Consider the following 27,628-nt stretch of genomic DNA (forward strand, 5'->3'; position numbering starts at 1 on the left):
AGAATTTTCCATATTAATAGAAAATATGTCCAATACTTACTAGTTGGAGAAAAAAGAACGTTAAGTTTAATGCAGTTTCATTAAGTTAAATCAACACGAATGAAGTCGTGCATGCTCACGGGCAGAGAGCACTTTAGGAGACCGTGAAAAATTTAGGATTAACAGGATTACAAGTGTACAAGACTTATTTTTAATCCTATATTATTTTTATAAGAATAGGGACATATTACTTTTATAGTGTAACTAATTAAAAATGTCTAAAAACAAATGAAAAATAAGAGCAAGGTGTCAGAATCATTTTTCCAAAGCTTCTGAGTTTCTTTACTCCCAGACGGCCCCCTCTCTTTTGGGCCAGATGCGAATTGGCAGCACATCCTGGTGCTGAGTCCTAGGTGAGCCTGGGAGCGCGCCCATCGCCATGTGGGCAACAAGTGCGGCTGGGGCTCTGGCCAGCGGCCACGGCCACCGCCATCTCCATCTCCACACGCCCCGGGAAGGGCTGGGAGGAGGAGCAGCTGCCAAGCCGTAGGAAGGCACACTGGTGCTTTTTATTGTATAGTTTCAACAGAAGTGAACTTAACACAGGAAAGCCTTTCAGGTTTCTTTGCCCCTTTCCTTAAAAGCAGAGAATAAAGCAGAGTGTGCTGGTATATGGCTGCAGTCCCAGCCACAGGAGGCTGAGCAGGGAGAATCCTTCAACCCAGCAGTTCATGGCCAGTCTGGGCAATACAGCAAGTCCACCGTCTCAAAACCAGAAACAAAACCCAAATTAAAATTTGCAGAATGCAGTTCTTGCACACTCCATGTGAGGAAGCACAGCGAAATGAACATTAAACAGAGCCATAAAAACAAACAAAACCACAGTTCCGTATGGGTCTGCTTCCTTCATGAGCATGCTGCAGCAGCCAGGCAAGAGTCACAGCCCCACTCCTGCTCCCGTGCCACAGTGCCAGGAGCCACAGTGCCAGGAGCACAGACCTCCCACAAACCAGTCACCGCTCCTGTTCTGTCAAAGGCTTATCTTATATCTGATGAGGAGGAAAGGCTTGCATAGGAAATTAAGTCTTGGATGCATTTTATGGTGTGTTTATAACACCGAATCTTCATGGACCAAGCCTTATGCTTTTTGATAAAGAACTAATTAAGATATACAGCTAACCAGGTGTGCTGGAAGCTCTGTTGTGCATTTCTCAAGGTTGATCAGCCTCCAGAATCAGAGCATTCAAGGCATTTCAGTGCCTGGGGCGACATCATGTTTATCAGGAACTCCCTTTTTATATCAGCACAGTTCATTTCATACACACTCTCTCCCCAGGAATCATCATAGTGTCTAATACTCATGCGACAAATTCCTCAGAGGGGATATATATATATATATATATGTATATATGTATATACATATATATACATACATACATATAACACATATATCACATATACATATGTAATATATGATTTATGTGTGTATATGAGTATATATGTGTGTATATATGTATATATATATGTATATGCATACATATACACACATACACATACCTAATTTTTCAAAAAGCTGGAAAATGAACTAGTGTCTTATATAGCTAGAAAAATACTCTACCACTGAATTACATCCCTGATCCCTTGTAGGGCTTTAGTCTACACACAGATTCATATCTGACAGACCGCCTTAACTTTACAGTCTGATCTGCACCCCACCATCTCTATAGGGTGCTCCATTTCCTGTCCCAAGCAGATCCGTACCCCATGCAGTACTTGCCCCATGTGTCAGTGTTGCTGGTCATCCTTGCTTCTGCAGGGATCCAATCCAAGGCTCTGTATGCTGGACAAGTGTTCTCCAACTAAAAGCTACATCCTCAGCCTGATTATATTTTTAAAAGTTTTAATTTGCATACTGTATGTTTCCTTGGGCTCTATCAGAATTAGGGTTTGGATGCTAGCGTGGTGAGCCTGGTGTGAACACACTCTCGGCTAAGCTGGTTGTCTTAGAGCTAGTATGATGAACATCTACTGGGAGGTAGATGTTATTTGTTATAATAGCCCTGAACTAAGACAAGCATTTACTTGATTTCATAAGTCTAATGTCGAATAGCAAAATGGGTTTCTTCCTGTGGCCTTGCGGCGAACCTGGCTTTCTAAGTCTGCCAGCTTCTCCTCTTCTCTCTTTTCTTGCATCTGGTAAATCCTGCAGGAACTCTCTCACTCTTTATTTCTAGACTGGCTTTATCAATGTTTCTGCGCCCCCCCCGCCCCGCCCCCTCCATTTGAAAGGGACGCTGCTCTCAGTGTGACCGTGGCTTATTCTGTTAGTCAGTTCTCTCTTGTGTCGCAGAAGGCTAGAGCTGTGAGAAGCCAGGAGCATCCTGCCCTGTCCTTAGGGCTGATATAACACAATCTGCAGACATTGCCAAACGGGAGGTGAAATCACTATCACTGAGAAGTCCCGGCCTAGGCCAGGATTCAGCTATAATCAAACGCCCCTTCTGCATCTTTCATAATCTATCGTGTCCTGAATTTGCCTCCACAGCTTATCAGTCTGTGTCTCTTCAGTAGTTGAAAAATAACCCGATACCTGGTTTTCCTCCAGCAACTGTTCCCTCCTGAAACTCCCTTCTCTGAAGTGGCACTCTGAGAGTGGCTTACACTTGCTTGTTACTTTGATCCCAGTGCAAATCTATCAGAGTCCTCCCGACTACCAAATGCTCAGTAGCACCAAATACTCCAACTGCCCGCCTAGCGGATGTGTACCACCCTCACCCTGTAGCTCAGTATCCAAGGGCAGCTATGAGGGTAGTCTAATACAGGACTGTAAACTTATTTAAATAAAACATTAGAGGTTTGTTTGTGTTTTCTTTTTGTAACCTGACTGCATGGGTTTCAGCAGGAATTCTGTAGACAGCAAGGTAGTGTCACAATGTCAAACAGCTGGACATGCCTTCACCTGAGCTGTGGGCATGTCCTTTGTCTGGGGTTCCAGTCTTTGACTCCCTTAGTATTAGTGTCAGTAGCAAACTGAAATAGCCAAACTGAGCTAATCAGCCCTTACTGCCCACCCTGCCTCACCTCTGTTCCCCACTCTTCCTACCTCATCTATTTGGTAGTTCTTGTCGCCTGCTTACTTACATAGTAACCCAGCGACCTCAGCATTATCCTCGGTTCTAACGCCACTAATTCACTGAGTCAGGGAACTGAACTAAAGGTCTGGCTTGCCTCCCAACCTTCTAGTTCAGTCTTATGTATTTCATTTCTGTGCATCCCTCTGTAGTTGCCTCGACTTTACCCCATGCTAGCCCTATGATTATCTTTCTAACATGGAAACCCTTTCATATCACTTTCCAGATCACCTCCTCCAAGAATTTCTTGTCTGGAGGATAAAATCTCAGCATGTTAGCAAAGGGCACTAGGCTGCTTGTAGCCCCGTGTCTGCGTTTCTTCTCTAACTTTTCCCCTTTAGCCTCTATTCCCCAGACACAATCATAATATACCACACCTTATCCAAGCTCCCTCCTGTCTTTGGGAATGTTTTATCCTAACTTCATGTAGCACGGTTTTTTAAATCCTAGATTTGAATGCATGGCCTTAAGCGCTCCCCCCGCCTCCCCCCCGCCCCCCGCAACTATTCCTGACCTCGCCAGGACAGAATAAAAGGCAATACCCATATGAATTCCCACTCTCAGAAGAAAGATCCTGATCACTATTTCTAATGACACAGGCTTTAAAAGGTGATGGCGTTTCTCTGACTAATAATGTCTTCAGTTACTGTCGGGTGAATGGAACGGCCTTGCAGAGACAGAGCATCTGTGTCCTGTGGACTCCTGGGACCTCTGGCATCAACGGGTACCTTCTAGATGCAGCCATAAAGCAGATAGCAGCTGCTACAGTCACAGCTCCACTTCTGGGCTGTGCCATCACAGGCTGTGGGTTGGGGGTTTAGGATTTTACCCTCTCTGAGCCTCCTTGGTTTCCTTATCTGGAAATGGCTGTAATGTTCACTTTATGTGTTTCTCATTGGTGCCCAGACCAAAAGAAGTAACAATGTAAACAATGGAAGATCATAAGCATGAAAAATAAAGATTATACAGACTGAAAAATCAAAGCGCCATACACACAGCCCCCGTTCTTGACGGTACATACCTTTTGAGAAGCTGGAGGCTTTCCTGGTTTAGTTTTCTCCTTGGGAGTTAAAGGAGGGGACCGATCCTTCACCTTTGGGGGTCTGTCCCGATACAGTGCTGGAATTAAAGAACGAATTCAGTTACTTAAACCCAGGAGCAGTTCTTCCATCCAAGAACAAGCTACAACAGAGGGCAGACACAGATGTGTAGAGCCACTGACATTCTTTGATGTAACAGCAGGGAATATGGCACTCATTGCGAAGGCGGGTTGTAGTCTGACCCACTGGTTATGACTGGAAAGCATCAGCTGTGAAGATTTTAGACACACAGAAGGCATCACTCCCTTACTGCGCGGCCACATAGATGCTTACCTTGGGGGCTCTCAGTACACAGTCACAGGAACCTAATGTGGGCGAGGCAATGCTAGGTAGCATCACCATCACTCTTCTCAAGGGACTCTTGTCTGCCCAGCGCAGACGTTCTCAACCCTCCTGTGCTGTGACCTTTAATACAGTTGCTCACAATGTGGTGACCCACAACTCTGATGGTATTATGTTACTACTTCATAAGGGTGATTTTGCTGCTGTTATGAATTGTAACCAAGTGTCTGTGTCTTCTGAAGATCTTAGGGGATGAGAGCAACAGGTTGAGAAGCTTTGGCCTATGAAAGGCAGCTAATAACAAGGAAGGTGATCTGGGGACTGAAGTCCTGATGGAGGAAGGGGCCTCAGGCCCTAAGCAACATGTGGGACTGTGCCTGGGAGGGTAACTGGGGAACAGAATAAAAGAACATGGAGTTAGGATTATATCTAAAACCCCTTTAATCTATGATGATAATCTACATTTGAATCTACACGAAGTACATGTATATAAAAGGCCACATGGGAATCTTCAAGGTCTAAAATGAAAATCTATTTTAATTAAGAATAATTTGGAATTGAGAAATTCCAATGATGTATTTAATTGAAATTGTACAAGGTTCTGAGACATCCGTGCATATGGATATGGGCTGGTGTTACTCTTAGGTTTCTGTCTATCATAAAGGGTGTCCACTGTGACTAAAGAAACGGACAGCACTTTCTTTCTAGAGGCTCATAGCGCAGAATCAGACTATAGCAAGAGACTACTGTCTTTGTTTATTTTGCTGGTCCAGCTGAACACTGGGAACAGACTCTGTTCACATATAAACTCCCTTACATTTGCTTCACATACGTGGCTTTAGATGAAGAGCAAGGACAATTCCTCACACTATTTTTAGAATGGAATATGTTGCTCAGAGTCATTTTAATGCTAAAATGCAGGTGAACTTTTGTTAAATTCAGGGAACCAGCAGAATAAAGGGAGAGACAAGAACCCGCTGCACTTGAGGCCCTCTGTTTGTCCTCACCCACACAAGGCTCTCACAACACGGGCTGAGTCCAGACAGCGCTGACTCCTCTAGGACACAGTAAGAAATGGCGACTCAGATGGTCCTGACTTAAGGAAGGAATTCTGTAAATTCCATTGACCCCTGCAGGAGGGCTACTAGATGAGGAAAGTAAGTTTTCTTAGATTTTAACTCACTGTATATCAAGTGTTGTAGCCTCTAAAGGAGGCAAGTCTACGGGCCATTTCTGCAGGACGTGATCTTTCTATACTGTCAAGTAAAAGCAGCTCTGTCATGCTTTCACTGTATCCCTGGGAGCAGGCTGGAACTCTAGTCCCTCCCAGAAACCCTCCAGCAGGAGCCACTGTATGGAGGCCCAGCTGTGGCCTGAACCAGAGCTGGCTCAGGGAGCAGCTGAGGGGCTTTTCGATGTTGATGCCAGTCAGGAAGTTACAAGGGAGCCTGAGAGGACTTTAAAGCAGTCTTAGGTCTACCTGGGAGTTACCTTTCCTAAAACAACTTCCTTTCACACTGCCTAAAGCCTTCTCCAGTATGCATTTTCTTTAGCCAAAAAAATGCACCTTGAGGAGAGTTTACAAGCTACTAGTTTCTTAGAGAATTCACCAACCAAGGACAATTAGAAAACTAAAAATTGTGTTATAGGAGAGCGAAGTGGGTACTTTTTGCACTCCTTGGAACTTTTAAGGGGCAGAGTTTTGCTGAGGCCACAGACACCTGAGGGGAGCTCCAGCAGGACAGACACCAGAGCAGAGCTTTGGGGGACCAGGGGGAGTAAGGGGACAGTGAAGGGAGTCCTGCATCTCGGTGCAGCCTAGCATGGCGATGACAGTGAAGGGAGTCCTGCATCTCGGTGCAGCCTAGCATGGCCATCAAGGAGGGCATTCTTCCTCCTCCTTCTAATTTCTTAAAAAAATACTCTTACTCTTAAATTCTGGAACAAAAGTCAGGAATAGTACATTTGTTCAGTCATAATGTTTTAAACAGGGCTTCAAAGATTGCATGACAATCAATTATTTGGAATAAATAATTGTTTTCGGAAACAAAAGGCATTAAATATTCAAAACAGTGTTCCTACTGAATGAAACAGTGGTTCATTTTAAATCAGACCCACGTCAATGTCTGTGTAAGAAGCTTGGCTGATCAGCTCAATGTCCTTACTGCAAAGGCGAAGCAGTCCCACAGGTCAGTATAAGCTGGGCGCGGGCTGGAGGTTCCCTAGCTAGACAGCTGGGCTTTCCCAGCAGGCCACCAGGCCACCAGAGGCCAATTGGGACAAGTTCTGAAGAGCAGCACTGTGTGCCCTCCTCCAGGACAGTTCACCTCACCCTCAGGCTCTCTGGGTAGCTCTAGTTTCAGCTCTCAAATGGAAGGTCTGCCTCATTAGAACCTGTCTGTGCTGTGCTCTCTTCTTTTCATTTAATGAACTTATTAGGAAGCAGCCCCTATGACCCCTGTGCAGCGGAACGGCCAGAGCTGAGGTGTGCACAGGGAGAGTGGGAGCTGGGGGAGCTGGGGTTCTTATGATGCCAGGCAACCAGCAGTCTCTGTGGCAGGAGCAGAGCTGATGGACTGCAGTACGTGCGTGTGTGCGTGCGTGCGTGCGTGCATGCGTGCAGGAGGTGGGAGGGTACAGGGCCTGGAGGAAGCCGCAGCTGCTGCAGGCTCCCCAGCCAGGCCAGGGGCAGTCAGCAGACATTCCAATCTCAGAGCTGACCAGTGCATCACCTTTCCAGTTTTTCCCATGAGGAGGAGGAAAACTGTTCCAGGCTAAACGTAAGCAATGATCACATAGACAATACATATTAAATATTAAATACATATTAAATATTAAAGGGTAGTGAGCGATCAAATCTTGGGCCGAGTTATATCATCTCAGTGTACCAGGAAGACAGCGTGCACTTACTTTCGCTGGCCACGTGATTAGCTGGAAAGAACCCTTCCTGCCCCTTTCCTAAGCTGCCGTACCACCAGTCCTCATTATCTTTGAAAAACACTCGGATGATGTCTCCACGGTGGATGCTTAGTTCATCTGCTCGGATGGCCGTGTAGTCATAAAGAGCCACTACCTACGAGGGAGATAAGACCACCACAGCTTTATCACAACCGTGCCACAGAAAAAGCCCCAGCACTCACTTCCTCTTGCAGAAGAGCAGCTGAAACCAAAGCAGGACTTTGGCAAGTCTGAGGCTGTCTCAGGGGTTGCTAATAGGACCAGGGGTAGTGGGAACACAGCAGGAGAAGCGAGATAAAAGACTGCGGCATTGAGAAATGGCGAAGAACACTCACACACCAAGATTAGCTTCAAAATACCAGATGGTAGACTTTGAAAGTGTGAAGCAAACTAACAAACAAAACAAAACCCATAACACACCATTCCCTTAAGCACTTTATAATACTCCTTTAGGTCCAGGTCTCTGTGCTAAGCAGATGCATCTGAAAGAAAAAAATGCAGGTTATCAATGTTACAAAGGAAAAGCTCAATGAGACGACTCGATCATATAATTCTGTCATCATCGCTGAGTTTACTGCTCAAGTCTCTTTTTTGAGAGAAACTTTTCTTGAAAAACAGCTTTTGATATTTTTATACCAACAACCTAAATCTCCTGGCTTACCTTTAAAGGCTGACCTTTGCTAGCCGGGAATTAAGAGGAAAAGTCCTACAACCACCCTCTCCTTTGTTTTATCACACTACTCCTTATATTTGATTTGTTTTTCTTTAAAGGAAAAAATAAACACAAGTCAAAGACAGTGCTGCTGCCTGGCAGAGGTGTAAGATGGCCTCCATGGCATCTCGAGGGAGCTCAGGCCACCCAGATCTGGGGCACTGTATAAAGCGGGGCATAGTGACATGGATGTATGTGCACGGCATGGATGTGCACAACATGAGCTTACTTGACCATTTTTCCTAAACAAGGCTTCAAAGTATATACGTTACATAACTGTATCATGAAAACATCGCACAGCAGCCCTTTGTAACTAGGTTGATGGATTTGTTCACTGAATAACTAGTTAAATCCTAATGCGCACGGTGTTCCACCAGTGGTGGTTAACAAAATCATTTCTAGAAGAGGTACCTCATGTAGGCTCTGTAGAATAGAGAATAATTAAAAAGTTAGCTAGACAAAGCCTATGGCTGTGAGTCTCGGCCCGATTCTCTATCGAGTGTTTAAGTTCAGGAAGGAGGACCCCCAAGTAGATCACTACGGTGAAGTCCAGCATCGTGAGCGCCAGCCAAAAGCAAGGAAAGCTGAAGCTGGGGTCTGATGACATGTGTCACAGGACTACAGAAGGACAGCTGGGACTAAGTCTTAGGTACATGTGTCATTTACAAAGTCTCACATCAGGTTTATGTCATCATGTGAACCACTCACAATTAGAATTCACAAACTGATAATATGTATGCTACATTAACACATATCATTAATACATTATTACTATATCAATAACTGACATTAATATATCAATAACTAATACTAATAGATATATTAATAGTGGATATTTAGCTTTCACTAAATTGTCATAAGCATCCATTGATGAAAGAGTCTCTTGAGAGACAGGGCTCATAAGATGGGCCTGGATTGAGACTGCCCACTCTACCTCTAATGGTAGAGCGGGCAGCCTCAAGCCCACTGTTTCTGTATATAAACAAGGTGGATTTTACAAAGCCTTTCATTTCCCAGACCTTACATTACCAACCTGAACACAGCAGCATATCTTTAACATTTGTTATAGAAAGATTTCATAACTACTCTTTCAGCTGAAGAACCAAATCACATTGCAGAAAACAATTCTACCCTACATACACATGGGACACACACACACACACACACACACACACACACACACAGTGTCCTACATGCACGTGGGACACACACACACACACACACACACACACAAACACACACAGTGTCCTACATGCACGTGGGGGACATAAATGTAGTGTCCTGCATACAAGCAGGACACACACACACACACACAGTGTCCTACATCCTACATGCACGCATTGTGGTTATTTGCCAAGTGGAGTGTTACAGAAGACAGAACCTTCCAAACAGACTGTGTATACGGAAGCCTGCTGGAACAAGAGAATGGGTCAGATGCTGTTCACTGGGGACAAACCTCTTATTGGGATTTTGCCTACTGTTGTTTGTTTGATTGGTTTTTGTTGTTGTTGCTATTGTTGTTTGTAGTTTTGCTTGTTTATATACAGATGGTCTTTGACCTGTATATTGAACTATCATTAACTGGAAAGTGCATTTAATATAGCCGATGTATCTAGTAGCATGGCTTATCCTGACATACTACAAATATACCTTAAGAATTCTTATTAAGCCTACACTTGGAAAAATTTATTTAACATTAGTCTATTCACAATAATGTATTGAATATTGCATACAATTAATTGAATATTATGCTAGAAAACAGAATATCTATATGGGTACCATTCTGTACCACCCTGAGTGAGGACTGTGAATATTTGAAACAGAATTTTGTCTCTTCTCAGAGCCAAGTTGATTGAACTTTAGAATTTTACTACATGTTTCAAGTAATTATTCCAAATAAAGAACATTCATAGACTTAAGAGTAACTTAGAGCCATTAATATACAAGGTAATGATTTGGCCTTATTTGTGGTCACCTACAAGTTGTAAAATCTTCTGTTTGACGGGTGTAATTTTTACAGCAGAAAAGCCCTTAATAAAACATAACAATGAGAGCCCCCTTAGGAGTTTACCATTTTGGGAATTCTCTAACAAGCAAGTGGAAATGGAGGCTAATGAATTTTACTTTGCAGTTCAAAAATAAAGCGCTTCATTTGTGAAAGTTTCTTTTTACTCAATGACTAAAGCTATCCTATGGACTTCTCTGTCCATCCAAATCAATGTTTTGAAACCTAATGTGAAAAGTTAAAATCATCAGATGCAGTCTGTGGAAAGTAACTGGGCATGAATGCAAAGGCTGCCCCAGTCTGTGATACTACCGGGCCATGGAGCGTCTAACAAGGGAAATGCAATAGCGGTTTCCCTCGAAATGAATTCTGGGATACTAGTCTCTTTTCTCATCTCTTTGCTTCCCAGCTGCATTGATGTGAGTGGCTCAGCTCAGACACACACACACACACACACACACACACACACACACACATACACACAAATGTATAAGAGACTAAATTTTATGCAATGGAAAGCATATCAAAATGAAGCTATTATCAAAAATTATAGTTATAGCTCAAATAATTGCTATGAGATAAAGTTGCTTATGATAAGCAAAGTAACAGTAGCCTTGCTTCTGTCCAGGAAGTAAATACGAGAGGTTAGATGGTACAATACAGCGGGCAGAGAAAGCAACATGTGTGGGACACCAGGAAACTACACACGCCTAACGATCTCCAAGAGTTTATCTGCAGGGACGAACTGGCTCTTAGTCTGGGATGGAAAAAGGAGCGAATGGGAAGGCCCGAGAAACAGGAGTATTGAGCAAGACTTACTTTAGTTTTGTTCTGCAGGTTCTCAAATGAGAACACCCTAAATATCAATTATGAAGATTTTTTTTCTTGAGTAGAAGGCAAACAATAGTTAAGATCAGAATACCAAGGAAGAGTGCAGGCGGCCAATCCCCTCTCCCTCACTGGAGATACTCATAACTACCTTCTCATTCCCCCACGCATCTTCAAACAGCTGTCTGTGGCATGTGGGGAGCAGAGCTACGGGGCAGCAGGTGTCTGCAATTTCCTTTCTCAAGGTCACAGGTGACTGTGCCTATGCACTAGAAAAACCACAGCTTCTGGGCCCCGTTCTTCCCACCAAACCCCAAGATCCCCTTCTCACATCCAGGTTACTCTGACTTGGTGTCTCTCACCCCTCAGCTACTGCAAAACTCAAGGCCACTTTTCCTAGGAAATCACCTAGATTATATCCACTAATCTCAAATCATCATCTGCTTGAAACTTCTTGGTGGGTTGACAGAAGGCTTTACGAGAAATATTTCAGAAAATGGCTCTTAAGGGAGCTTCCCAAGAAGGTGCTTGAACTGGGCTACGTTCCAAATCCTCACAACCCTTCTCCAGTGTGGCGATTTCTGTTCAGTGTTCATGGTGCTCAGTGGCCTTGCTTGCTACCACAGCTCCCCGCCTACCTCAGAAGTGTTACAGTGATGTTATGCAGGCCAGAAAAGATGACAGACACTATGTGACAGATTTTAAAAAGATTTTCAAATGTTCTGCAGGATTAACTGCTGTTGTTATCTGAGTAACTCATGATTTTCATAAAATCTGCCTTGTGCTATGGAGTGCCATAGGAATTTAGTTATTTATTGATGAAGATGGATTCTGCTTTTTAGAGTCAATGTTACTGGCTTTATAATGGCGGCTATAATGCATTGCCATGTTAAAGTGTTTCTAGGTGATCTTAAAACACTGCTTCAATATCTCCTTTGGCAAATAATGATGTTAATGAGAATACCCTTATTTTATAAAATTATGATAGAAAAATGAAATACCTTAAAAGAAACACCGTATACAGTGTTTGGTACACAGGAAGTGCCCAGTATGTTGGAGATAAGCATTGTTATTCAACTTTTCAAAAACTCTCCAAATCATAGAGGAATATTATTTCAAGTAAAATATTTCTGTAGAACCACCCACCCAAAGTCATAAAGATGAACTTATATATGGATCTGTTAACTCCAACTACATATTTTAAATAATCATGCTTTATTTACATGTTTGGTAAAAACATGCTCTAAATTCCTAGGGAAGCCTGCCTCCTATAACTGAAGTGTCAGCAGTCGGAGACATGGTGACCAGAAAGCTTTCTGATGTCCAGTGTCCAATACAATCACAGAATTAGCTATTCTATTTTTAAAGGAGCTTGTCATGATCTCGAAGCATCTAGCGAATCTACTGTGTGTAGCGTGTGTAAAATCTACCAAAGTGTGCCATGTCCTTACGGCCATGCGGCCATCTCTGCTGCTGACAAGGGTGGCAGGGTAAACAGCACCCAAAACATCGGAACCTGGTCAGCTCGCATTTGCCAAAAGGAAAAAGAAAAAAGCGAACCTACTGTCTGAGCATCAGCCCTGGCAGACACTACAGTACTAACGTGATAGGCCTTATTTATTTACTTCCCCAGGCTGGGGAACAAATCACGAATACTAGGTTCTATCACTAAAGCTGGGTCCTCTGTCTGTCTCTATTTGATACCCTTTGATTACATTTATCCTAAAATAAATATTTCATGTTAATTGTTTTCCTTTCATGTCCTTTCTTCAAGACAGGGTTTCTCTGTGGAGCCCTGGACTCCAACTCACAGAGATCCTCTTGCCTCTGCTTCTGAAGTGCTGGGGTTAAAGGTGTGCACCACAACTTCCAGGCAATCTGTTTCCTTTCTAAAGAGCGTTCTCTTCACTTTAACAACATGGTCTACTCTTGTTTGGTTTCTGTTGTAGAATATTTTGATACTTCTTTTTAAAAGATCAAATTTAATTTTGCATTTTATAAAAGATAAATTTTAACTAACCACTAAATACTGTTTCAAAAGATAAGCAATTACAATTTTGTTAAACATAAAATAAAACTGCAAATGCCATTCAATAATAACCTCAAACAAAAGACTGAAATACGCTAAGTTGCCCAAAACCAAAGCAGTAGCCACCGCCTGTTTCATGTCTTCCTAATGTTTTGAACAGAATTCATAAAGCGACACTGTGAAACGTGCCAACTCCACAGAGATGCACAAAGCAGACTTAGAGCCAATATCAAGGACAGAACAATTAAAATGTAAAGCTAAGTAGGTAAAAAAAGCAGGCGAATGACATTCAGCAGGGGCAAACAACAACTCTGCCATCCTGTCTCTCTCCTTTGGACTTATACCGCGGCTGTGAGGCTGTGAGCTGGAGTTGTCTCACACTCACACCCTTCCTACTCCCAGCCGGCTGCTTTGATTTCAAAGCTGTGCAAGTGTGACCCTCTCAGAATGGTGTGCTCTCAAACACTTACCCTCAGTGCAGTGCTTTATGTGATTGGTTAGCCTAGACCCAATGACCTTTAGACTCATTTCCACAGCACTTTCCCCATCCCCACCAGACCATGTGTGTGAAGCACACATGCTTCCTCCTGTAATCTCTGCTCGCACTGCTACCCTGCTCTAGAACATCTCTTACTTATTAAATTCTCTCTCTCTCCCCCTTGCAAGATCTAGTTTAGCACATACTTACTTTAACCAGAGTTTGCAAGTGACTCAGTCCTGGGAGTTCTCACAGCATTCAGGCCTGTTCTGTGCTCTGCCTGTGTGCACACTGCCCTGGTGCCATGGGGCTCTCCAGGCATTGCTCTGAGCCCAGCTGGAGTCTAGTATTGACACCGCCGTACACGGGTCACCTCTCTTATGGGTGTAAGAAACAGTCAATGGCATGCTCCTAGCTTACGACGTGTGTTTGTTTGTTTGGTTTTTGGTATTTGAACAGTGCTTGCCATGCTGATACTTTAGAATTCAGTTCATGCCACTGTTAACTTTACAGTGCTCCAGAGCCAGGAAAATTTTAGAATGAGTGTGATAGACTAAAAACAGTAAAGCACAATAAAGAGAGAAATCTTCGAAAACCGTAAATGTCAATGAAGTGACAATGGGAAAATTCACACAGGTTTTATAATTCACAATGTTCAGAGGAGAGAGTGAAGGTACTTAATGAAAATGGTCACGATGTACAGCCATCCATGGTTTTAAAAGAGATCCTATTTTCATGTGTATTTGATTTTCAACAGAAACTTTAGCAGAGCTGCTTTGAATTGCGACTTCATTGATAGATGAAAACAGGAGTTTTATAACAAGTTATAAAAGCTTATGGTTTCCACGCCCCCCCTCCACCCTGCAATTACCTAAGGAAGGGATCAGCCACAGGTCCCAGTTTATGAGTTTTTCAGGGCATGTTCGCCTCAGTTTACATACTATGAATTCCTGGAAAATGCTATTCATTGGAGAAGATAACGTGTGCCTTTTGAATCAATACATTTCACTTAAATCGTACTTTTATCTAGAAATAATACATTGCATGTGAAACAGTTGTATTTTGCATAAGTATACAAATAAGGACTATTGCACAAAGTGCAATAATACAATATGTAGGAATTTTGTCTACATAAAGGGCTAAAGAATGATATCAATATAGCAATAGTGACTTAAAATGTTGCAGAATAAGAGAGATCATAAAAATCCCAGAGACACAATAAAATTTACTTTGTGTGATGCAATCAGTAGATTTACAAAAAAATTTAGTGTTTGTGGCCAAGCAACACCACTGTCATCTTAAATATTTCAAAAATAACAAAATAAGTAAAAAATATTATGGTTTATCACAAAAATCTATTGGTTAAGCCAATAAAAATTCAACGCTAAACTAAAGGAGTGTAAGAACAACAACTGAGTTAAGATGTAAATGTCAAGTCAAGTTGGGATATTTTAAATCCTGCTGATGAAAGGGCCACTGTGAACAAATGTGACACAAATGGAAAGTATTTCTCAAGAGCAGAAGACCAAGGAGACAGACTGCTCTGTCGGAACATGCTGTGACAGATGCGTGAACACAAACTTCTTAGAAAATATAAGCTGTAATTTTATATACTACTCCAAATCCGGATGTTAGAAGAAAACGTGTTCTCAGTAATAGGATGACTGAACACATTAAGAGCAATGCATCTTAGTAATTGTTACAGATTTGAAAAGCAGAACTTTGCAAAACTTTAAGTCATTAATCAGAATAGGTCAACTAATATTTGCATTTTGCATTATCATTTTATTGAGGAGATTAAAAATAAACCTTCAGTCGTCAAGAAGCATGAACATCTGGCATAGCTCACTATGTTTTAATGTCTTCTGTAAAGGTAATACTCGGCCACAAAATATACAATGCTATGCATATGATAACATATTAAAAAGCAGGTATAGTTCACTGTGTTCCTGAGGAACATTTACTTACACTAGTAGGTGTTTCTTTTTGATTTGCAAATAAGCCCTTCTTTTAAAGCAAATAAAGGACTCACGCCTCTGCTGACTTAACTATTAACTAACTTTTACATCTGCCACTTGGAGTTCAGACAAAGGCCTCTGAAAGACCTGAGGCTGATGATTTATCCTTAACTTGCCACCGGCTCTCAGTAGGCGGGAGACTAATCTTTAAGGGGCAAGAATTCTTTTCATATGATCTACTAATGTAACCAACTTGCTCCTTGTTGCTTTTCAGGACAGTGTTTAAGTGAATACTGTTCATGAGAGCAGTCAACAAGAAGAAAGTTACAGTGTTAATCATCACATCAGACCTAGGATACTAGGTACAAATGAAATAAAATTTATGATGGACAAGCAGGCCTAACAGGTTAGTTATACAAACAAATGTTAGGCTAGCTGCTAGGAGGCAGAAGTGATCACTTTCTATCACATCTTTAAAAGTGAAAAGGTTGTTATACTCCCAAACAAAACTGACTAGGCAAAGTCAACTGAGGGACAGTTTAGATATGCACACCTAAGTCATTCATCTCCGTTCTGTTTCTTCATCTCTTGACAAACTAACCTGGAAATGCACTCTTAGGTGTGTACAAAACTAAGAACTCAGCACGAACAGTGGCTGAGCACTTGCCTAGCCTGTGCGGCCACAGAGTCAACCCTGAGTTCTAGAACAAGAAAAAACACCAGGTCAGCACACAAAATAAAAAGGGAGGTCTGAGTCACTTCGATGGAAGGCATCACGCCATTCCTTCAGCCATAGCCTTCAATTTGTATTAAAGGCAGTGCAGAAACGGGGTGCTATGTGTGCCGGAGACAGACAACCCCCACCCCACACAAAGAAGGGACATGTAACTAATAAAGACAGACAAGTAAGCAAGCTGGGAAGGGGCTGGTAATGCAGAGAAAGGGGCAAGTGGTCTGCTCTTCAGACTACTCTGTAGTTACTTATGTGACTCAACAATAAAAGCAAACAAGAAGCAAAGTCTCCCCGTAACACACATTTAACCGAAAGCTCTATGTAGAATTCCAGCTGAGGAAACACATCCTTTCAGGGTCAGAGCCTGAGAACACTCAGCGCCTCACAGGGGCATCCAGCGCTCTGCAGGGCACTGGCTGGAGCACGACCAGTGAGAAGAAGGAGTGACAGGTAGGCATCATGGCTCTGATGCTTTCAGCCAAGGTCAAGAAGTCACTTAGGGCCGGCCTAGCACCCGCCGCTCTCAAATCTTGGGTGATCTCTTTTTATTTATTTTGACTTAGGCACAAAAGAGTGGCCTAATGCACTGGCTTGCTTCAGGCCAGAGGAATACAAGATTTGGATTTACAAATATTTCATCTTGATTAAAGATGACTGAAGATTAAAGGACTAATTGATTACTTCATATTTTGTATAATATGCTGGTCTCTTAAACAACGTTAAGCGCTCAAGGACAAAGGTTATGCAGAACTATGTTTCTGTGAAAATCAGAGTTAATCTGTCCCCAGGACCCCTGGGTATCAGGTAATGAACAGATCTGTGATCCTGTGGGGAAGTACCAACACCATCTGCAGGCTGAAGGACTGCAGGAGTGGGCGAAACATCCCTTAGTCTGTAGCAGAGGAGCATCACAGGAGCTGGTCCTATCTTAGAAAACCTTCGAAAGGCAAGCTGCGGGTTTGGGAAGTCTCCGTACAGAGCGGGCATGTGAAAGTGTATTGACTACACAGGGTAAACATGGCGCAACTACTCAGGAGCTTCCGTTTCACGACCATCCAGGAGAGAAGACGCCTAAGACAACAGCATGAGAACATCAGAGTGTTCTGGGGTCATGGTCAGGTTACTGTCCCATGAATACCACAACTGCTCCTGAGCTCCCGTGGATTAGGCTCTGAGAGTCAACCAGTTAATAGCATGGACTGAAGCAGAAATGAGAACACTGGTGCTGGAGGAATGCTTTAAGGTTAAAATAACAGTATGCACATCATCTAAGGACTGAGTACTTTATTCAGATACATTAAAATAACAAATTTCCCAAATTAAGCTTCTAATTTTACCAATGAATAAAATGTACACAACACTGTGGCTAGTTTCAGCATACATACTAAAGGAGGCTGGAACAGTCCTACAGTTGAATACCTTTAATGATTATATTGGTGACTGCCATCTCATATACACCATATCTTAACTCATAAAATACATTACTCAAGTAAAAAACTGAAGTCAATTTTCTAGGAAGCAACTATTAAGAAAATATTAAAATACAGTTCAATATTGTCTTTATTTCATTTAGACTCATTTCTCACAATAGAAATGGTGAGTTATGTGAGGAGCTTGGAAATTATGTAAGGGCCAAGAAAATTACGTTCAAGGGAAAACAGAGGTAGTACAGATTACATCTTATGAAAATCTCAACTGGAAACTAGTTAGTTAGGTATATTTCATATCAGCACATTATAAAACTAAAAGGAATGCCATTTTATGTATGTTACTGTAGTAAATACTATAATTAAATGCCTTTTGTTGTCTAGTACTAATAGAAAAGGGATAAAAGGTAAAATTTCACTTCACTTCCATAATAATAAAGCACAATAACCTTTAAGAGAAGTGACGAATTAAGGGTATCCATTCTAAACAACACCATTCCAGAAAATAATTCATTTTAAGTACAAATATTATATACTTACTTTATTAAAAGTATAAATTATTTTAGGTTAAAAAATGAATAAGTGGCTGTAAGAGATTGTCGCTTATTTTCCTATGTTTTGGCAAAAATTAGTTTTGTTTGTTTTTAAATGGAAGACATGAAGTTGATTTTCTTGTAGGGCTATAACTTTGGAATAGAGAAGTTAAGAGTTTTCAACATGGCGCTTTATGTTGTCAGCCAGTACTATGCTCTATGTTCTTAGTAGTTTTAACAACTGAGAAAGAGAGAGAGAGAGAGAGAGAGAGAGAGAGAGAGAGAGAGAGAGAGAGAGAGAATGCATCTTACCATTGGTGGTGGATCAACACGACGCCCTCTTTCCATTAAATATGCTGCTGTGGGAGGGAAAGAACCACATTTGGTTATTATGGCCATTTTTTAAAACATTACATCAACATGATATGCCTCGTAGAGTTTATAAGAAAGAAGCGCTCTTTAATGGCAGGGGTCTACCAAACTGTCACCAATTCTTTGACCAGGAAGAGCTGGTGAGTTCAGCTAAGATACCCAGTTTAGGGTTCGCTAGGCCAGTTCTCCCATCGAGTGGCATCTAGCAATGGTTTAAGATGTATTTTGAGTCTCCTCTCAGCACAAAAGTTCGACCATTCTTCCCACAAAGGTTTATTTCTGACTAGAGGTCACTGGATTTAAGCTGTGAAAGAACCATGCTCCCTTATTCTCTCAAAAGAATAAACAAATCCCTTTGACCTCTCCAACATATCCTACTGTGATATGTTCTATTGCTTATTCAGTCACCATCCAATGACAGAAAGTAGGTTCTGAGTCTCCTCTTTACCATGGTAACAATGGGGACTAATCCTGAGACACATCCTTTTACCGCATGTGGATTTACATATTTGTTCCTAGTGTTCTTTATTGCATTTCGTTGTGACGAACACTCTGTAAAGTACATGCTATCTGCATCTGGTAAGACACTAGCTCAAAGTCAGGCTCAGACTTAACGTGAACACAGGTGCTGGTCTCATTCTCTCTCTAATGTCCGTACATTGCAGACTAACGTGGGCTGGACTACTGCAACAGTTAACTAGAATGGGTTGGTTCGGATATCGCTAATGGCTGGCACACAGGCTTTGGAGATAAGAGCTATAAAGTCTACTAGTAGCAATTAGCAAAACTCCCACTTTAAGCAAAAGGCTATGTACATAGACTATGTAAGTCTTTATTTGACTCTCCTTAAAGAAAATGGATGAAATGAAGAAAACCTACAGCTTTATATCACTTTCAAATAATATCTTTAAAATAATGCATCTTATAGTCAAGAATACAGCTTCACTTCCTTTAAACTTTTTTTTTCCTTAAGAGCTTGGTATGGTGACACACACCACTGATCCAGTCCCAGGATGCTGAGTATGGCTGCATTAGCCCTCCACAGGTCGAACTACAAAACGGACGCAGCCCCAACCATTCAGTGAACCCCAGGTATGAAACAAGCCTTCAAACAATACGAAAGCAACATTTTGGTACCTATTGTTTGCAATATCATAAGAAGCACTATATAGCTTTGGTACAACCAAGGCTAATACTTTTTGAATAGCTAGTTAGGAGTCAGATAAAAGATAAACTAGTATAATAAAATAGAAATGTTCTGTAGTGAAAAAAAATATGGAGCAAATGAAGCAGGTTTTTTTCCCTTACATATAAAGTCTTTAATTTTGAGAAAAAGATATTCATTCACAGATTAATCTTACTTCTGAGTGAAAAAAGACATAAAAAACCTGCAAAATATTTAAACAATTTTGGTTCTTGTCAATTTCTGCAATGTCTATCACTGTCACCTCTTCTAACTTCTGTAGCTGCGACCCATGAGGAGAGTGCATGGCCCATCTGCTTTCAAATGAAAGTGGTATTGTTTAGTCAGAAATAAAATGTAATTTAAAATGATAAAAACAAAACTTTCCCCCAATTTATATCATTAGAGTTTGAAAACCAATTACAGTAATAATAAAAAAATAAACCTTCTAGATTTCAGTTTTCAATTTCAAGAGTAGAAAATGTTAAAAACTACATTTTCTGGCAAGTGTGCACATGCGTCTGTGTGTGTGTGCGCGCACATGCGTGTATGTGTGTGTGCACCCACGCATGTGTAAGGCCAGATGTTGGCATTTGTCAGTTTCCTCCATTGCTTGCTACCTTATATAGAGCAGGGTCGTTCACTTTAAGCTGGAGTTTACAGACTACCAATGACTAACGCAGCTTGCTCTATGACCTGCCTCTACTGCTTGGGTTCTGAGGTCACTAGCAGGGTGACGTACTCCTCTGGCATAAGCTTGGGTGCTGGAAATCTGCACCAGAGTTCTTGGTGGCTTGCGCCACGAGTTCTCTAACCCCACTTCTCAGACCCCCAAAAAACAAATTTTAGAAATAGATTACATAAATAAGCTTAGCTTTACATTTCAATTGAGTATAGAAATAACAGTTTGAAAAAACAGTAGTACAAATTTGTTGAAGACTGAAGTTAAAAACATACACAAAGAAATGGTCATAGAGGAAATCTGAATCAGCTTCCTCTTCTGAGTAGATCTAGCTTTAAAGGTCTACATTTCAACCGGCTTTATATTTATCAGCATACAACAACTGACCACACACACATGGTTTACTGTGCTACATATGACCTTACCCGTCAATTTGGCTAAGCCATGGTATCCAGATACTTAGTCAAACATTATTCTTGACGTTTCTTTGAAGGTATTTTATTGGATAGTAGCAATATTTAAGTTAGAGGAACCAGAGTAAGGTAAGCTACTCCCACTGTGTAAGTGGGCCTCAAGTAATCGTTTGAAGGCCTAAGAGCATTATTGACCTTTCCGGAGAGGAAGAAATACCGCCAACAGATTTCCACCAGACTACAGAGCAGGCACAGTAGGTTGAGAATAAATGACTTATGGTTTGGAACTTGCTGTGATGGTTTGAATGAAAATGGCCCCACAGGTTCACAGGGAGGTGTGGCCTTGTTGGAGGATGTGTGTCATTAGGAGTGGGCTTTGAGGTCTCAGCTCAAGCCAGGCCCAGTGTTATTTGTTCTTTGTGTTGTGTGCCAATCCAGATGTGGGCCTCTCAGCTGCCACTCCAGCACCACGTCTACCTGCGGCCGCCACGCTTCCCTGTGATGATAATGATCTGAACCTCTGCACGCTAGGCCAGATCCAATGAAACCTTTTCCTTTTTAAGAGTCGCCTTGTATTCTATATGTCACACTCTGTACTAATATGATATATTCTAGTCTTTACAATCTATACCTATATAAAATATTCTATAAGTCATACTCTATACCAATACAATATATTCTAATCTTCACAATCTATGCAAATATAATATATTCTAATACATCAGATAATTACTAAAAATGAGGGCATCCAATTTAGATGAGCACAGGTAACTGTGATGTGGGTATACCCAGGTATAGGGAAATCTCTTCTCCTTTTTTTCTTTTTGTCCTTTGCATTAGGCCTATCTCTTAAAAAATATTTTATTTATTTATGGGGGAACCTCTTCTAAACAAGGCTTTTTTTCAATTTCAAAGTTAAATGGAAAAGTAGAGAAAATATTTGTAACCTTTGTTTTTGATAAATCACAAGTTCATGTTATAAAAAGCCAAAGCAGACAAATATGAATGTAATTTAAACTTGAAGTGGCAGTTTCACTATAAAGTCATTTTTAGAATCCTTCCTGCCTCGCTATGTTTCTGCAGTGAAAGGGCCTAAAAGTACTTTCTCACCAACAGCAGCCAGTGTGCTGAGTGCTACAATGTAGTTTCTGAATTCCATTATCCATTTGTAGCATCAAAACTATTTTTTAAAAACGGAAAGATCTGTGGGGCAGGAGAGAGTGAGCCTTGAGGATCACAAGCAAGGGAACGCTCAGAGGCCAAGTGGTAGGACACACCAGCAGGCACAGCTCTCTAGCCACTCCTGTCTGACACGGACCCGAGTCATAGCTGGAGTAGCCAGACAAGTGGAAGGAAAGGTTGAAGTATCTTTATTATGGATGATCTCATTCTATATGTAAACTATCCTAAAGATGGAGCCTGCAAATGTCTACAACTGATAAACACATCCAGCAATGCAAGAGAAAGCAAAATTAGCACACAAAAGTCAATAGTTTTCATATATGCAAAGGACAAACAGCAGGAAAGAAATCAAGGGGCAACACTATTCACAATGCTTCAACAACAGGAACAGCAGCCACCACCATCATCATCACCGCCACCATCATCATCATCAACAACAAAAATGCAGACAAAATCTAACCAAAGAAGTGACAGATTTATATAGTGAAAATTTTAAGACACAGAAGAAAGCAATTGAAGATAATATCAGAAGATCAGTCCATGCTCATGGACTGATAGGATAGGATTAGTACTGTGAAAATGGGCATCCTTCCAGAAGCATTCTACAGATTCAGTGTAATCCTCATCAATATTCCAATCGAATTCTCCACATAAACTAAAACTCTTCCATTGGCACCTACAAAGGCCACCACCCTGGTTCTCAGAGAGGAGGAACTGGACTGTGCTTGAACTCATGGGAGCAGAGTCTTCTAAACAGGACCCTGTCGGTCCAGGAGCTACAACCAACAACTAACAAGCAGGGCCGCTGAAATCAAAATGTCTATGTGGCCAAGGATACCATTATTCAATTACAGACTCAGACTACAGATCCACTGAAAATCTTTACCAGCAACACAGAGGGTTAGTAAAATATAAAATGAACTTGGGGGCGGGGGGGGGGGGGGCAGAGAAGAACACCCCATTAAAAAATGCAACACAGATCTAAACAGTGTTTTCAAAAAATGAGATACAAACCACCGAGAAACACTGAAAAGTGTTCATCGTCCTTAGACATCAGGGAATTACAAATGAAAACTTTTTTCAGATTTTTATCTCACCAAAGTCAGAATGGCAAAGGAGGAGGGGGGATGATGAAGAAGAGGTGGGAAGGAGGAAGAGGAGAAGGAGGAGGAGGAAGAGGAGGAGGAGGAAGAGGAGAAGGAGGAAGAGGAGGAGGAGGAAGAGGAGAAGGAGGAGAAGGAGGAAGAGGAGGAAGAGGAGGAGGAGGAGGCTTGGGTGTGGGAAGAGAACACTCACTGCTGCTGAGAGTGTAAATCATGTGAAGGTCTCTCGTACGTCTACCTAGGATGCAGTTAATCTTTCCTGGGAACACACCTACACACTCCATCTCCTCTGAGACACACCTTCTCACCCATGCCTCCTGCTGCTTTACCCACAAGAGCCAGGGAACTGAAACAGCCTGAACATGGTATATTTACACAACAGAACCCCACTCAGCTATTAAGAGGAACAAAATGGGAACATTTTAAGTCAATGGATAAAAATTGTGCACATTTCAGGTAAACGGGAGAAGCTTGAGACAACTGTCCCGAGAGCTGTGCCCCAGAAAGACAAGCATCACATTTTCTCTTATCTGTGGATATTAGCTTCGAAACTTCAAATGTGTGTGTAATTCAGAATATCCATTGAGACCAGAAAATTCCTAAGGGGCCCTGAGGGAGGGGCCTTCGAGGAAAAGGAGAGCGAGTCCACTGTTATAAAGGGCAGAGGACGGTAAGGGACAGGAAGAGTTATACTGGAGTTTGGGAATGTGGTGTAGGGAGGACGGAGGGTGGAAAAGGGCTTGTAACACCAAAGACTTCAAAAAATACATATGCAAATCCTCGACTGTACAAGCTTACAGGAGCACATGTGTGTGTGCACACGTGCGTGGGGTGGTGGTGGTGGTGGTGGTGATGGGGGTGGGGAGGAGAGAGGAGAGACAATGAGTTCAGCATGACCCTACCAGCTATCCCAGTGTAACACACAGGAAGCCCAGAGCTGGAACCAGTCATTTCTTCTGAAGCTGCTGCCCAGCAAGGTCCTCTAGACCCCTAACATGACGGACCATTGCCATTGTTCCTGGTTACCCTCTAGAGTCTCTGGTGAGACTCGATTGCTCAAGACACCACATATTTGTGTCACAGACGTGAACTAAAGCTGGTACTGACACGGAAGCTCCCTTCTTACCAACAGGTTTTCACAGTGCTGGAAGGTGATAAGGAGCTGCCAGAGACACCTGGAATCACCAGTCACGTCCAGCTGTGAAGACCGGGCTACACTGACTCTGGCAAGACATGTCCACCACAACAGTGGCACAAACGTCCTGGGAATTAAGTTTCTCTTCACAGGAATATACCCATTCCTGGCACCACTGTCAGACTAAGAACCTAGACAGATCATAGGCCCTAGGGGAGAAGCTACTACTATTACAGTGCTAAAAGGACAGAGTCTTACACCGGCTCCTAATGACTTCTCATTCCACCCATAGACCAAGCATCTCTGAACCATCGCAGAGCAGCTTATATTTGCAGTGGGTGGCTGTGGTGACAAATGAGAATGGTCCCACAGTCTCATTTGCTTGAATACCTGGTTTCCAGTTGATGAACTGTTCAGGAAGTCTTAGGAGGTGTGGCCTTATTGGAGGAGGTGTGTCACAGGGGATGGGGGACAGGCTTTGAGGTTCTATAAGTCCATGTCAAAATTCTCAGGGTTTGTCTCTCTGCCTTGCAGTTGTGTCTCGAGACATGTGCTCTCAACCGCTGCCCCAGTGCCATGCCTGCCTGCTGCCATGTTCCCACCACGGTGGTCATGGACTCTAACTGTGCTCAGCCCTAAAGTGGGAGGGAATGGCTACATTTTACATTCCTTTCACCAGGAAAACTGAGGAAAGTTACCCACGGACGCTGACCCTCCTCAGCAAGCCTACTGGGAAAAGAACATTCACACGACCAGAGAAGGCAGCAGCTGAAGCAGGAGCACTGTATTCTCATAACAGAGAGATCTGATGTCCACCTCCCTCACCAAAGACTAAACTTACCAGCAGCAGTAGTGGGACATCCTGACAACACATGACACTTGATAAGATGTGTACAAGTGATTATCACTCATACTATGGCCACAAGTTTTGCCTGAATGAAACCACAATGAAACAGATAAATTTAAAACACTGACATTTTATAAAACAATTAGCCCAGGCACTTTTTCTTTCTAGGTTAACTGAAACTGACACTAATTCAATTGGTATGAATAATGTAACCACCAATAAAAATAAGAATTTTGGACGGGTGCTGGAAATATAAAGCTTATTTAAGGCATAATTAGGGATATTTAAATGTGAATATTCTTTAGATGGTTTTCTATTATCTTTATGACTTTTCATATATGATAATGGTACTGTATAAAGTACATTTACACAGTAAAGTCATTAGTTTTATCAAATGTATGGTGAAGTTTCCAGAAAGAAGAGTTGATACCTTAAACTTATTTTAGTTTTAGTCTCAACATTGGATTTATCAACCACAGGCCTATAATGACAAACATGTTGAATATGCATGGATGAGTAATTGTTATAGTATATATTCATATTTACATTCTGATTGATTTGCTAAGAAGTAATATTTGGGGCTTGTGATATGGTTCAGTGGTTATGATCCCTGACTGATCATCCAGAAAACAGGTTTAATTTCCAGAACCCACAGGACACTCAACTGTGTGTAACTGGAGTTCCATGGACTTTGATGCCCTCTCCTGGACTCCATGGGCAATGCACACACACGGTGCACAGACATATACATATGCAGGCAAGACATTCATACCCGAAACATACAAAATAAAATGAAAAAAGTAATTCCTACTGAGGAGTGGTAATTTTTACCCAGTCAGAGAGATGAAGATCTTATAATCATCAGCTTTTCCCTTCATAATTAGTAAAACTGTATCTGAAGGATGGAGAGGCTGGCCTGCTGCCTGACGACCCCGGCTGCCCCAGAGGCTTTGATTCTCAGCACCACAGCATGGCTCACAATCGCCTGCAACTCCAGCTCCACGGATCAAACGCCCTCTGAAAGCATGGCACACATATGTAGGGCAGACAAAGCATTCACAACAAAATAAAAACAAACACCGTTGGAGGGACAAATTATTCATATTCAAATAAATTGGAAGGATTGCTGAGTCTGAGGACAGCTCATTATAATACATCAAGACTGTCTCAAATACACACACACACACACATACACACACACACACACACACACACACACACACACACACACACGAGATAGGCATCTACCACTAATCCTATGAATATATAAAGTCAGTAGATATTTTACTATTTTTTTAAATTACTGCCCAAATAATTTAATTATGCTAATAGTTAATTACACATTGATCTAATTTCTATGTAGAAAACAAAACAAAACTAGGGGCATCGATTTCCAACATTTGCTAAATCTCCTCTACATCTGCATGAAGAGGCTCAAGTTTGCCTATGCTAGTACATGCTAGCACATGCCATAGATATCAATCTAGGACAGTTAGGTGTGCGTCTAACAAAACATACTACATGTGTTACATTGGCAAGGCCAAAAGTGAATGAATGCATGTGCATGCTCTCTCTCACACACACATTCACATGTACACACACATGTATGCACACGTGCATATACAGAGCATGTGTGCACAAAGCACTCCTGCCTTGGCTCTTGTTTGGAGACCCTATTATCTTCCTTATGTAAAACTCTGCTCAAGTCTTAGATTCTTTGTGGCACGTTCCTTGGCTAATCTATTTAAATACCGACTGTTGGGTCAGCGAGAGCTTGTGGGGTTCAGGCACTGGCTACACAAACCTGGGGACCCGAGTTCAATGCCCAGAATCCCTGTAAATTTGTTGTCTGACCACCACACCCCCACCCCCAACCATGCACACAAACACATTCAATAATAAAGTTAAGAATATCAATAAGAGTAGCGCCCATCCCTACTCTGCATGTGACTCTACCCCTCCCACTCTACTCTGCATGTGACTCTACCCCTCCCACTCTACTCTGCATGTGACTCTACCCCTCCCACTCTAGTTCGGATCTTAAATTTGTCCACACACACCGTGGACTGAAAGCTTGAGGGATGGCTGAGGAGGAGGGCCCAGTGGTGTGCCAGTGGTGACTGTGGGAAGGCCCGATAGGGTTCGAGGCCTTTCTGCTTCCTGGATACTTCAAGGGAGCACTTGTACTCTACTACCTACCACATACCGTGTTAGTGTGCTGTGTCACGGGTCCAAAGCCAGGGGCCAGTGGGTCACAGCCTCTGAGAACGGAGTCAAGGTAAACCTTTGTTCGTTATCTACTGGTATCTCAAAGCAGTTTGTCACCTAGTGAGGTGCTGACTAGGTCATCTTCTCCTCATCACTTGTCACTTAATCTGTGCTTAGTTTTTAGTCACTGTCTTCTTCATCAGAAGACCAACACACAGAGAACATCTATCTACGCAGGATTAGCTACAACACACAGAGAACATCTATCTACGCAGGATTAGCTACAACACACAGAGAACATCTATCTACGCAGGATTAGCTACAACACACAGAGAACATCTATCTACGCA

General features: G+C 42.1%; 1 protein-coding gene across 6 annotated transcripts in view; it reads right to left on the bottom strand.

Moving 5' to 3' along the window:
- Positions 1 to 27,628, bottom strand: part of Ahi1 (Abelson helper integration site 1) — a 116,076-nt gene that overhangs the window by 20,186 nt on the left and 68,262 nt on the right. For 4 of the 6 annotated variants that reach the window (XR_007975198.1, XM_052169202.1, XM_052169201.1 and 1 more), the window contains 3 exons: positions 18,466 to 18,512; positions 7,403 to 7,565; positions 4,132 to 4,229 (listed from right to left, as the gene is read on the bottom strand). Coding sequence is in view for 5 of the 6 variants with exons in the window: in XM_052169202.1 (XP_052025162.1) it covers positions 4,132 to 4,229; positions 7,403 to 7,565; positions 18,466 to 18,512 (308 nt within the window). In the remaining variant the exon portion in view is untranslated. Of the gene's footprint in view, positions 1 to 4,131; positions 4,230 to 7,402; positions 7,566 to 7,870; positions 7,933 to 18,465; positions 18,513 to 27,628 lie in introns of those variants that run through there. The other 2 variants (XM_052169207.1, XM_052169204.1) reach the window with 2 other exon arrangements.

This window comes from Apodemus sylvaticus, chromosome 23 (genome assembly GCF_947179515.1).
Source record: "Apodemus sylvaticus chromosome 23, mApoSyl1.1, whole genome shotgun sequence".
Taxonomy (NCBI): domain Eukaryota; kingdom Metazoa; phylum Chordata; class Mammalia; order Rodentia; family Muridae; genus Apodemus; species Apodemus sylvaticus.